This window comes from Convolutriloba macropyga, chromosome 1 (genome assembly GCF_964194025.1).
Source record: "Convolutriloba macropyga chromosome 1, txConMacr16.3, whole genome shotgun sequence".
Classification (NCBI taxonomy): domain Eukaryota; kingdom Metazoa; phylum Xenacoelomorpha; order Acoela; family Convolutidae; genus Convolutriloba; species Convolutriloba macropyga.
In genome coordinates, this window is record NC_134468.1 from 3,338,931 (window position 1) to 3,353,119 (window position 14,189).

The following is a 14,189-nucleotide window of genomic DNA, read 5'->3' on the forward strand; positions in this document are numbered from 1 at the left end:
GTGTAATCTTTTTGCTAATTATATCAGTGAGGGATATTCTTTTGTTTGTGAACTGATTAATAGCCGCCTCATCTTCTCAGCCGGCTATTATAGCGCTCCTATTTTGTTTATTACAATTAAAAGAATTTGAATTGTATTGGGGCGCTGTCTTTTTTAAGATCTGTTCACACATTTTCACGCATTTTGAAGTCAAATTGGAGTAGTGATTTTGGTCAGGAAGTGAAACAGGAAGTGGGGCGAAAAAGAGAGTGGCTTTTGCGGCGTGAATTTCTTAACTCTAATTTTACAGTAGAGTGAGAAAACGACGTTTGAGCAAAAATTCGATTTCTCGCTAATTGTTTTTTGTTCACATTCGGTAATTTCACTGTGTCTTTTACTGGTTTTTTTCGATTTTTGGCATCGAATTTTCTATATGGTTTTCCCAATCCATTCATAGTTTCTAGGCTCGTTCATTCTAGGCCTAATTTTTTGTTTTAACTAAATCTTCTTTTCTCGCTAGTGGTTTTTGTTCACATGCGGCATTTTGACGTTGATTTTCAGTTTTTTTTCAAATTTTTTGATCTGATTTTTTTGGAAATGGTTTTTCCAATTCACTCATAGTCAATTCTATGTCCAGTTTTTTTAGTCAATGAAAATTTTGTATTTTGCGTTAGGACATGTCCTATGTTTTTTTACTTCGTCGTACTAAGTGTTTTCGCTTTACCTTAGTTCACTGCTTTTTCAACATTATGCGTGAAATCTTTTTTAACTTCTCTAGGCTAGTTTCACTCTTCTCTCATTCCGATTTAAGTGTTTTTAGACAGCAGTTGCTTGGCAAGGCAATTCAAATTGAAAAGAGTATCAAAACGAAATGCCCGTCACTCAAACATTGTTCTTAGTTACCATCTCTAATGCTTATTGGTATTGATACTAGCCCCTTTGTTGTCTCCCTATGAAACAGGAGTATGATGAGCTCCAACATTGCATCAAAATAATTCGTATTTCAAAATTGTTTGTGTACAAAAGTCTTTTTCATTAATTTTTTCTTTTCTTTCTATCCCAATCTTGGTTATGGAATCAACGGCGGCTATTTTCCGGCAATCTGCCGGGTATGTTTTATTTTCACAGAGAAGATTTTATCAGCATAAAAGAAGGGGAGATCGAAATATGTGTAATGCAGCAGAACTTTCAAGATAATTTATAAGATAAATTTCAGCAGATTTGTCAACATAAAACTTACGAACTTGAATAATTGCTGGTGCTATACTGTTAAGCAACACTGCCAATTAATTAGGCTTATCGTCCATGAGCTACGCAACTCAAGCCAGCTCTAAGTCCAAGAATTTGGGGTACGCTCAGGTGGTAAAAAGTGCGGTGCCCATCAATAGAGTCTGGCAAGTCTACTAATTCGTGGATATTCTGACAAGGGATCCTTCTAGTGTCTGCACAATTTATTGAGAACTTTGCGTACAATTGGGACAATTTGTTGAGAGCCCCGTTAGAACCCGGGTGGAGATGTTAGCGGAAAATTTTGTACTAAATGCAATGAATGTGCTGAAATTATGTAAGGAATATGCTGAATGTGTTTAGTTTTCGGCGCTGAATGTGCTGAATAAAAATATTTTCAATCTATTTCTTACAAAATTTCAGCTCATTTTTCAGCACATCTTATACATAGTTTGAGTACTTAAGCAAAAGAAAGATTCCCACCACTTTCAGAACATTCCTTACAGAAAAACTTAACGTGCAATTTTATTGCTCGCTATTGCTTATAAAGTAGTGAGCATTTACGCTCCTTCATCTTGCAATCCTGAAGAGCCACTAATTAGTCAAAAATCTCCATTTTTTTAAAATGATTATTTACGTTTTGGAAAAAGCAACTGAAATGCGTTACATTTTCATCAGGTCTAACGGAAAGAATACAATTTTACTTAAGCTACCTTAATTGTTGTGGCAGTGTACTCAAGATGCGATAGCTGCTTTGATTTAAGCGTTGACAAAATTCTTAAGTGTTTTGGCGGTTTACCAACTGTTAAGTTGAACTGCTCTGGTGTAATTCCCTAGGATGTTTATATGTGTACAGAAGCAGAAAAATTTTCAATTGACAATTTTTCAAATTGTGATCAGAAAGCGTTGAAAATGCGTAAGATCAGTGTTGAAATGGTACAATTAATGCTGAAGCCCTTGAAAATTATGTAGGAAATGCGCGGACAGTCGCTGAAAAAATATATTTTTCAGGGGATTAATCTTCATAATATTCCGCTTAATGAATTGACAAGTGCTGAAATTATGCAAGAAGTGTGTTTAAAATTGAACGCGTTAGGTGGATTTTTTTGTCAGAGTTGTCCGCTGAAAAGTTTTTTTTTCAGCGGCTGTCAGCGCAATTCTTACATAATTTTCAGCGAAAACCTCGAACCGGGGAGCCGGTCGGGATAATGCAAAGATTCAAAAGTATTATTACCGAACGGCTGAAGATACCATTCTTTTTTATGAAAATTTCCCCCACTCTAAATGCCGATCAGAACAGACTACTCTTAGGTAACGCAGTGAATGACCCAATCTGGTGTGTACCCTCTGAGTAACCCGACTGGGACTAGCCAGAACTGGTTAAGACCAGGCACATGACCCAGCCCTGTGGAAATGAATATAGCTCGCAATGAAATGCGTCACATATTCATCAGGTCTAACGGAGGGAATACAATTTTACTTAAGCTACCTTAATAGTTGTGGCAGTATACTCAAGATGCGATAGCTGCTTTAATTTAAGCGTTGACGAAATTCTTAAGTGTTTTGGCGGTTTACCAACTGTTTTTAAGTTGAACTGCTCTGGTGTAATTTCCTTGGGGTTGCTTTTATGTGTACAGAAGCAGAAAAATTTGCAATTCACAATTTTTCAAATTGTGAAAGGAAAGCGTTGAAAATTAGTAAGATAAGTGTTGAAATGGTAAAATAAATGCTGAAACTACTGAAAATTATGTAAGAAATGCGCGGACAGTGGCTGAAAAAATAAGTTTTTCAGGGCATTAATCTTCATAATAATCCGCTTAATGATTTGACAAGTGCTGAAATTATGCAAGAAGTGTGTTTAAAATTGAACGCATTAGGTGCATATTTATGTCAGATTTGTCCGCTGAAAAGTATTTTTTTCAGCGGCTGTCAGCGCAATTCTTACATAACGCTTAGCTAACGCAGTGAATGACCCAATCTGGTGTGTACCCTCTGAGTAACCCGACTGGGACTGGCCAGAACTGGTTAAGATCAGGCACATGACCCAGCCCTGTGGAAATGAATATAGCTCGCAATCTAAAATTCATTATCAATTATGTATGTGGCAAAAAAGTTGGCCGAATAGCTTATTTTTAAAGCTTAGATGGCATTTTTTTCGAAGAAAGAAACCTACTCTGGCCCACGAATTACAAAATGAACAGAACAATTTGAATTAGATATACCTCAAAAGTGGCAAAAAATAAGGAAGACCTTTTCCCCTTTTTTCTGCTGTAAAATATCATTTTTCTTATGCGGTGTCGGAAGGCGCCATGTGTTAGATATATCAACTAGGTTCTGCCTTGGAGTAAAAAAACTTAGCGTGGCTTACTTGTTATATCCAGAATTGCTCCACACGGGGGGGGGGGGGGGTAAAGTTTTGGTTATGGCCGTTGTTTCAAGTATGCGTTTTAAAATTTGTATCTCCTAGCATGCAAGACTTCATAATTCTAATAAACAACTCATTTGGACAATATTTTGTCTCTCCTGCATTCATATTTTTTCTTAATTTTCTTACGTTGCCTCGAGTTCAAAGGCTAAGTGAACAACAGCTGTTCAGATCACGTAATACAATCCACGTATCTATTGATGAATTTTTCCACAGAAATTCTCCATTTTCCCATCTCATTTTCCATTAATTATTTATCATTATCTTCTATTTACCTGCCATGATAACATTATTGGCCGAATGCACTCTAAACGCCACCCTTTAAACATGTATGTTTATGGCCATTCAAGCGTTTTAATTATAATCACACAAATGATCAAATTAAATAAACGAGTTATTCAATCGATCGAGTGAAACGATTCGTATAATTCTCCATTTAAATAAACTATGGTTATAAAACTTCAAAATACGGCGCATAATATCATTTGGCCATTATGGCATATTTTGATTATAACAGTATCTTCAAAACGAAGAAAGTTATTTTTGTTTATAAATTCTATTTTTTGTAATACGAAGTTGATTAATTTTACCTCATGTTCCATTTTATGTGCAAAAAATTATTTGCTAAGATATATTTTGCCGATTGTTCAATCTAGTAATAGAAAGTATATTACATCTTTTTAGACGAACTTATCTTCAGAATTACGTTAAAATGTACAGCATAGCATGCTGGTTTTCGTATGTGAGAACAACTGCGAAAATTATCTCAAACTTCAGTTGTAATTACTCAAAAATTTGAACTTCTTCATACACTTCAAGAGTTATCATAAACATTTATTCGCAACATTGCACCGCAGACAAATTCACAATCATTTACAGACTTCATAATTTTATTTTTCTTCAAATATGTGGTACGACTATACGACCGTTCAGCCTTCGCCCAGAGGTCAGTGATACCTGACTTTTTTTTAGTTTTTGGACCTTTCCCTTACTTTTTTTGTTTGATTCGCTTTCTTGAATTTGTTATCGCACAGTGTTTTCCCCAACAATTTGCAAGTTGACATCAAAAAGCAAATGACTACTCATTATTTTAGTCACTTAGGATAGCCTCTGAATAATATTTTATTGGATTTGAACACCTTTTTGTCTTACAGTCTGGCAAGAGACGAGAAGACACGTTACAATTTTTAGACTCCATTTCATTGAACTGAATTCATTTAAACACTTCAAAACGGTTCGTCTTTTTTTGCGAAGGAATTGAAATATAGCCTACCTTATTTTTGTCTTTTTTCTTGCTTTTGCGTAAAAAGTATGCGTTTTCAACTATGCGTAAAAGGTCAAATTTAAAATTATTTTGTGGAAAAAGTATTTTTTGCCGGGTTTCTCAAAAAAAAAATTTGGCTTTGCTACAAGACAAAAACCTTCCGGGACAATTTGTTGAAGTCGGGAAAAAATTTGGTCTCAAATATTCAAGAAGTGGGCCTTTGATTGATTAATAAGGTTTGTTGGATTAAGTAATTTCATTCAGGAACCGTTTGTAAAGTTTAAAAAAATTAGCTAAGACTAGCAAATTTATTTCATTTTTATTTGTAGCAATTATATACTACTGCGTTTAATGCGCTTTTGAGATTTTGTTATCGGACAGTGCTGGCACAATGAAAGGCCAATATTTTCGGTGAAAATTTGCAAGTTGACAGCAAAAAGCAAATGACTACTCATTATTTTAGTCATTTAGGTTAACTTCTGAAAACTTTTTTTCCGTAAAATCAGGGTTTTAAATATAAATAATGTGGTTGACAAGACGGTGCGTCCGAGTTTTTTATTTCAAAATTTTCAATATCCGTTTGACAGCTAGAAGAAAGGTCTTGATAGGTCTTGATAGATTCAATAGGTCTTGATTGCAGAAACAAATTTCCGTGGAAATTTATAGTTGTTATTGGGATAGCTCTTTATAGCGAAATTTAACTTTTGTTATAAAATGCAGAGATAAAATATCGCGATTCATATGATTTAGCCATGCAATTTGTAAAATCTTACAAATTAGAATTTGACATACAAGATATTTGTGCCAGATATTTCCATAATCCCGTTAACATTTTTCTTGTAGTTTTCAAGTTACGAATTAAAATTCAAACGTTTTCATAAGGTCGATTTTCTGCCTAAACTGAAGAAAAGTAACGGAAAGATAATATAATGTTTTAATGTTGCGGTGGGACTCATTTAAATTCGAAAAAGTCGACATAGTTTTCCTTCCGTACAATTTTGCCGTTCGTTCTTTTGTTGTTGTTTATACTGTGGTAACTTCGGAACAGGAACTAAAACGTCGAATATTTCAAGTCTTTGTTTTTTTAATAATTTCCGACAAAAGAGGAAATGCTGAGGAAATGAAATAAAATTACTTGAAGCATGCTTCTTCTATTCCTCCTCTTTATAAGTCATTATACCTCCTCTTTTTTGTGCGATTCAATCCCAATTCCTGGGAACAAGTAAATCTCAGCCAATATTGAACGTTTTGCATCCCAGTTTTCTCGTGTTTTTGATATCATTTTCCATATTATTTGATTATCTGTACTTCTACGCTTGGGTCAGGTCCGTCAAACTGGGTTACAAACAATTCTTGACAAAATATTTAACTTATAATAATAATAATAATAAATTGTTTCCATCAGTCAATAAGTAGCTTCACAATTACCTTTACAAATACAATCACATAATTGACTGTGGGAGAGCACTATTGGGCCGATGGCCCGTTCTCAAATGTCTCATTCAGTTTATCTGGATGAAAGTGATTCAAAATGAAAAAAAAAGAGGAAGCACTGTTTGTCAAGGTACCATTAAACCTAGCAGTAAAATCATTATTCTGGTTTTGGAACATCTTTGAGTTGTGATATTAAATCTCATACAACAGTCTGACTATGTCCTCATTACCCAAAATATTATTATCTAGAAATTGATGAGAAATTTTTTGTTTCGTCATTAGACATGTTTTCAATCTTTTCAATTACTTCATCATCGTAACCTAGAAGCATTCTTAAGACCTGCCTTATTCTAACTATTATTGAAAAACTGTAAAATAGATTTTTACCTACAGTTATGTGATTTCAATCAACCGCTTGCTTTTTTAAGGCAGTTTTGCATTGAGAAACCTTTTGAAATTGGTGAAATATTACATTGTCCCCTTATGTTTTTTAGTGTTTGCTTCAGTACCTCATAGGCATGGAACTCTGATGCTAAATAGATCCTATGTTTTACTCTTTCTTAATTGCTTTCAAACGTTTTCGATGAAAAATTAACCGCACGATACGTTTGACAACTTTGTCTATTTGCCTAATTGTTTTGATTGTTGTTGACCCGTATATCAAGACTCTGTATTTTACTATTGGTCGTATGTCTGTTCTAAATGCTTTTATCATCTGTGATTCTCTCAAAACTTTTCTCAGTTTATAAAAGATAGAACAATTCGACAAAAGTTTTGTGACCACAAGTTTTGAGTGCTTTGAGAAACGCAGTTCATTATCTATCGTGATGCCCAGGTATTTGAAACTTTGTTTTTCCTCAATTTCAGTGTTTTTTTATGAATGTTCTGGACACTGCATTTTTTGATATTTTTTTTACAAAAAACATTCAGCGTTATTTTGTTTTTTTTGTGAGCCAATCATTGACGTTATCTATTGCTTTGTTGTGATCATCGTCAATTTTCGATGCAGAACTTCTGCTCTTCACAACAGTATCATCGGCGTATAAAATTACATTTTCTGGGACAAGCCCAAGTCATTCATGTAGATAATAAACAAAAGAGGGCCAAGAATTGAACCCTTTGGCACGCCTAGTTCTATAAGCTTCAGTTTGGACTTTTTATCTCCAATTAAGGTATATTGCATTCGTTTGGACAAATATGATTTTAAAATGTTTTATATTGGAGCACGTAGACCATATCTATAACACTTTTGCAGTAGAATGTTGTGATCGACAGTATCAAAAGCTTTCTTTAAGTCTAGAAAGGTGAATTTGGTTTTTTCGCTGTTGTTGTGGAGATTTGATCTTATTTCCTCTATTAAGGCTGCAATAGCAACTGTGCTCTTCCCGTGTCTGAAGCCAAATTGTGAATCTGAGGGATTTTCAAAAACGTTTAGGTAGTTTTAATTTCGATCAAATATAATCCGCTGAAAGACTTTCCTTATAAATGGAAGCAACGAAATGGGCCTAAAATTTGATGGGTCATCTTTATTTCCATTTTTGAAGAACGGTATAATTTTTGCAATTTTCAATCTCTCTGGGTATTGTCCAAGTTCTATGCATCTGTTAAACAATAGTTGTAAAGGAGCTGTTAAACAGTCAGAAACTTTTTAAACGAAAAAATAGTTCGAATCATAGCAATCAAGGCTAAAATGGTTTTCACAGTTGTTGATAGCGTACTTTACGTCATTTTCAGATATCGATTTTAGAAACATACTTTGACTCTGGTTTTCTATCGTGACGGCACTTCTTGTTTACAATTCTGCATTTAATTTTTTCCCAATGTTTGAGAAGAACTCGTTAAATTCTTCTACTTTATTTTGTGAGCAAAAACTTTAGAGGACTCTGAATTGCCGGCTAAAGAACTATAAAGCTGAAAATATGTTTTTTTTTCTGTTTTTGTACCGAACCGGTTTCAAGTAGATTTTGATAAAAAAAGTTCGTTTTTTAGATCTGATGAGCGATTTAATGTTTTTACAAGTTTTTTTTGAAAATTTTGTTAATTTGTGGACTTCCAGTTGCATCTGCCAGTTTCTTAAGACTACGTTTTTTTGTCGCTAAGCTTTTAACCTCATTGTCAATCCAATTTTTGTTCTTTTTTCGTGTACGATATTTTTCAGGGAGGTGACTGTTTAATGCTTCAGTGAGCATTTCGTGAAATTTTTTGAAGGCGTTGTCTATTAACTTTTATTTTTTGAAAGCGTTGTCTATTAACTTCTATCAAACGTGTCAAGATGACGTGTCTCGGTTAGGTGTATCAAGCTAAATTTCAATTGGAGTAACTTTCTTTGCATGTTCAGAGGCAGGTGGCGTCCCGGATGGTGTAGTGTATTCTGCCACGATTGAGGAGGTTCCTGATGAAGATGATGAAGCATTTCAGGGTAACTCCTTGGGGGTGCCCGGAAGTGTTCCCCGTCGACATAGTCCATCCATGTTTCTACAATCAGGTGAACAGAAAATTGTGATCTACCAGAACCCTGAGATTTTTTAATCTCTCCGATTTCCTCATTATGCTACATTTTACAAGACTTTTATAGGTTTGCCGAATAAATAATAAACAGGCTTCCGAATAGTCCAGGACAATTTCTGGATAGTTTTCATCAGCATCTTGGATGGCAATTTCTGAATCAATTAATCAGCAAATCATTTTTCCAAATACTGGTGAGCTACGATTCTGAGCAGATATTTGTGTTTTTGTGTATTTGAGATTTTGACGATTTAATTTTCAGATTCTGTAGCTATCAATTATTATAGCCTTTAAATTCCAGAGTGTAGTAGATATTAGTAAGGTCGGCCGCTAATATGATCACCGGTAACACTATAGAAAATAATAACTATCCTGCTAACTAGATTTCTTAGGTCCTAACATACTTACAAATGAACGCAGACGATGATACTGTATTTAAATTTTTATCTCAGATACCTATACGGGAGATATGTCAATTTCTATTGTGAATTACACATCATATTTTTTCAGAAGATTATTAAAATCAATTTTTTATATTTTCAAACTTAGATTTTTCCATCGAATCAGAGGAAGTATAACAACCAAAGAGGCTTTTCATTAATAGGCTTCCCGAGTCGAAAATAGAAGTTAGTATTGTAAGATCTTGCTCGATTCTTACAAGAAATTGTTAAATCTTACAAGATCCTTATAAAGTTAATTTTTTGTTACAAGATTCTTAGAAGATTAACTTTTTCTTGCAAGATCTTGCAAGATTTTTTTGAAAAAATAGCCTAGAAACCTAGAATTCTAAAGCCTACGCGCAAAAAAATTTTTTCTGTGACGCAATTAGCTATTAATTATTAAGCATGGTAGAACTGAACATGTTTTTAATTTTTGATCAGCTTCGTCTTTGATCTATCTCAGTTTCAAATTTCAAATTGATGAGCTGTTCTGTTCCCATATTACGTTTAATTTTCTCAAGCAGCCAGAAGGAAGGCACTCATGGTGAAGAGGATAAAAAGTAAGATACCATTTCATGTTCATTTTCACTCGATTGGGCACACATCACTTCAGAGACTTCGGTTTTTCCCATCCCCCCTCCACGCTATTATGTTCTTCCAGCGCCCCTGCCTTTAATTAATATTGCGCTGATTTGCGGCATTTGGCGACAACGTACAGAGACATTGTACAGTTAGCAGTTAGTATACTTGTTCCTTTGTCGCCAAAATCCACAATGGAAGGCTCTTACTTGTATTAATTTACGTCTAGTGGAATTCAAGAGATAAAACGGTCCAAATCGTCTTTTTTGTGTGGTTGGGGCGCTGGCTTGTAGTTTCAGTGTGACCGGAATGTAAACAACGTCAAAACGATAGTTTATCAGTATTTTTGCATAGATGGGCTCGGCTCTTAGGGGAAAACCGAAGCAACTTTTTGAATTAGATTCACCCTAAATTGTTGCAATTTTTCCTGATTATAGTTATAACTTTATACTGCAAATTTATTGACTTGTTATTTAGATAATGATAATTGGATATTTATGGTTATGATATGGTATTGACTGTCATTACTCGTAAACCTAGTCGTCATTATAGAGGTGTTGTAGTCAAAGTAGTCAAATTAGTTGTACCTATGAATTTGTATTGATAGAAAATCCTGATTGACGCCCTAGACAAACTCCGACGCTTATCTTGCAAGATTCTTGCAAATGACGCTTATCTTGCAAGATTCTTGCAAATGACGCTTATCTTGCAAGATTCTTGCAAATGACGCTTATCTTGCAAGATGCCAGATCCGGACGCCTATCTTGCGAGAACTTTACAAGATCTTGCTAGATAGACGTCGAAAACTCTTAAAGAAAAAAGTGCGAATTTAAAGCCCGATTAACTCAAAAATCATGTTTTCTTATGAGTTCTTGCGGTAGGTGTTTTTAAACAAGAATTTTAAATTGAGTTGGCCTGGGGAAACTGTTGTGGAAATTGTAGGGGATTCGCTTTTTTCAAAATGCTTACGAAATTTACAAATCTTTTATGACTCAGAGCCTGGAAATGGCGTTTCTTTCTCAATGATGCGTAATAAAAAAGTAAAAACTTGAACAACCCGAAAGCCGACTGGCATATATAAACCATTTTAGAAAACCTGTTGGAACAAGAATTTTGTTTTAAAAAATATCAGAAAACTGTGGCTTAAGATGGAATTATTTCTGACAAAATTGTATCATGTGTTTTCAGTTAAATAATGTTATTTTACTCTTTGTAAATAATGTTATGTGAATTTGATCTGAAAATTTGATTTGTACATCAGATTTTAAAAAACTGACAAAATATTTTAACATAAATACTATACTCTGAAAAGCGCTGAAAATAATAGCTCAAAGCTCTTCTTTAAACTATGCCGCGTAAGTAGTAAGTAAATACTGTCTCAAGAGAGGGGGGGTTATCCTACGATACTTAAACATGGAATAATAGGGGTTATCCTAGACGGAAAGGGATTAACTTTCATTCTGTACCAGATGTGACTATTTCCAAGGCGGCAAACTTGTTTTCGGTCAAACAGCCAACTTTGTTCTAAATTTCGTTCCGATAAGAGCTGCAAGTGAACAATTTATTGAAACGTATTTTAGCACTCATAAACACAAAATTTACACGGTTAGGAATTCAAAAGGCGCAATTTACGTAGTTAAGTACAATAAGTTTATTGTCTGCGTGCAACTTTAAATGCTGGTTCTTCTTCATAATCGCTACTACTACTTTCACTGCACTCATTAGCTTCATAATTAATGAATGGGTTAGGGGAGGAAGAGCTGGAGCTGGTGGTAGCATCGAAATCTACGATATCATCGCTATCAATATCGTCCTCGTTAATAATACTTGTCATTGCAAATCCCGGGTCAGGTGTTTCCCATTCTTCCGGGCTTTCACTTATTGTTGTATCCGGTACAACAAAACTATTATTATGGTCCCAGTTTGGACTCGAATCTAGGAGAAGGTGAGCATAATTTTCTACATTTTCGTAGTCCCACTCTACTTCATCGCTATCCCAAGAAAAATCTTCGACTCGGCAAAGATCAATTTTATAGTGGCCGAATGGTAGTGTTTTAATTCCCTCGTTCAAGATGTGGCGTTTATTATCAAAAGCAGAGAGACATATTTTATTCGTTGAAACCGTTTTTAGAACATGCTTTTCCGAAACAATCCTTGTGTTTTCAGCGCGCAGTGTACTACCAGTCACAAGTGTATTATTGTAGTCTGCATGTCGAAGCAAATTTTGGGCTGCTCTTGTTATTCCTTCGGCGGACATTTTTCGGTTACCTATGAACAGAAAAAAGCAGTCAAATTATGACAATCATACAAGGTTAGTTGGTACTTTGTTAGTTTTTTCTTGAATCATTAAACGTAAAATACTCACTAGTGGAAGTAATGCTGTACAGCTTTGGCTTCAGGCATATAAACTCTTTTATATAATCCCCAGCAAATTCGTCTTTGAATTTTAAGACGACGCGCTTATTTTCTTTGCTGTAGAATTCGTGATCTTCTGGGTAATTTGAGAAGTCGAATTGATCAAGAACATTGCTCTCCTTCAGTTCACGGTAGAGATCTTCACAATTGATTCGGTATAGCAAGCTATCAGTATCACTATAAAGTAATCGACAGTCAAATGAAGATCGCATTGTTCCATAGTGAAACTGATACATGTAGTATTTCGCTAGATCAAGTATTGTGGCCCCTACTTTAGTTGGTGTATCCCAATAGATCTTTCTTGGGCGGGAGGAGAGAGCTGCCATGTTCTCGCCAAACACTTTGAATTTTTCAAACTCAAACTTGCTTACTATGGTTAGGGTTCGTCTTGCGTCTCTCGTAAGCTCGATTTTCATCCGTTGACGTTTCGATTCGCAGTTTTCCCATAAACGGCGTTGTTCATTAGTTTATAGAAACTCTCCTCAAATTTATTCGAAGCCGCTTGTCTCTTCTCACTGTTCAGGGTTATATAGGGTGTTAACCAATTGTTTTGAGTAAACTGTAGCACACGATGCATTTTCCTCACGACTAATCCCAAGTTAAAATACAGTTTCAACAGCTTGTAATGCAGCACATAATGGTCTTTGTCGAAGAAAGTCTGCAACAGTTTTGGAACTTTTGAGGGGGGTAAGTTATGACTCTCTCGCAAATTCACTTGGTAGTCACTGAGCCAGTCATCCTCAACAATATTTTTCGATGGTCCGAGGGGGAAGTCCTGATGGTAATCGTGTAGACTTGCTGGATAATGCAAGTCGACTTCCACGAAGTAACCGACAGGGTTATCATCAGGACAGTTTAGTATCTCAGCCAGTGTAATATCAGAGTTAAGCGTAAAATCTGACTGAGGGAGTTTTTCATTTTGCATGACGCCACCGTATAGGTTATTGGCGTCCACGCAGAAGCCAAATGTCGAGGGTTTTGAAGATTCGTAATCTGGTAAATATTTATTTTTTGCTGTAAACTTTCTCATCTCGTAGACTGAACATACTCCCCCACGTACTGCTCCTTCTATCATATCGAGGTGCTCGCGTTCTGTAAGCAATTCGACCTCCGCCTGGCATATTCTCAAGGATGCTTCCTTAGCCATATTTGGCAGTGTGTAAAAGTGCATGCAATCGAGTTTGTAGGTGCAGAAACTGAGCTCTCTGTGGAATTCACAAACGCATGCGAGAAGAGCGCAATCGGTTTTCAGGTATGCATCGTGGTAGTCTTGTAGAGTTTGGCAATTCAGAGTGTTCCACATCGTCTTGGCGTGGTTCAAGTTTTCTTGAGTTATTGTTACTGCGTTTCCTTCTAAAGTGTTACGCCATTCATTAAGAGGCGGTAAGGATTTTTCGCTGAACTTTTCTCGACCGCTAACATATGAATAGGGGTAATATCCTTTTTGCTGCAGGAGCTTCAATTCTGTTGAGGATAGGTTAGGAAAGACAGAAGCAAGTATTCCAAAACGATCTCTTGGTAAAATGTCAACGAACTTTTCGAGAGACGAATTCATCATTTTGAATAAATCAATCAACCTCAGATTTTCATACTTTTTGATCACTTTTCCATCATCTAGGGTTATGGTCTCCACGAGTACTCCAAAATTCATGGAAATGTATTTTTCATCAGTAGACGGAATTACACTTACAGTGGTCGTTGGCTCACAAGATTGGAGGGCTAAACAAATGTGATGAAGGTCATAATTTTGTATATTATGACCCACCACAGGGGTAAAGTTGACGTTCCTTCGTGCTCGATTGCTTTTTTCATGAGCCCAGCCAAGAAATTGTCCGCTGTAGTGGCAGTGATCCAGATCAATTGATGATTGTTCATCATTATCGTCAAAGGCTTCGTTACATATCCAACATTCGCTAGCTGC

General features: G+C 35.5%; 1 protein-coding gene across 3 annotated transcripts in view; it reads left to right on the forward strand.

Annotated features, from left to right (window-relative positions):
- The first annotated feature begins 3,871 nt into the window (after positions 1 to 3,871).
- LOC142344792 (uncharacterized) overlaps positions 3,872 to 14,189 on the forward strand; it is a 58,941-nt gene continuing 48,623 nt past the window's right edge. The window contains exons 1-3 of one of the 3 annotated variants that reach the window (XM_075396740.1): positions 3,872 to 4,577; positions 8,668 to 8,814; positions 9,796 to 9,834. In XM_075396740.1, coding sequence (XP_075252855.1) covers positions 4,538 to 4,577; positions 8,668 to 8,814; positions 9,796 to 9,834 — 226 coding nt within the window. In that variant the 5' untranslated portion in view covers positions 3,872 to 4,537. The remainder of the gene's footprint in view (positions 4,578 to 8,667; positions 8,815 to 9,795; positions 9,835 to 14,189) is intronic. The other 2 variants (XM_075396748.1, XM_075396758.1) reach the window with 2 other exon arrangements.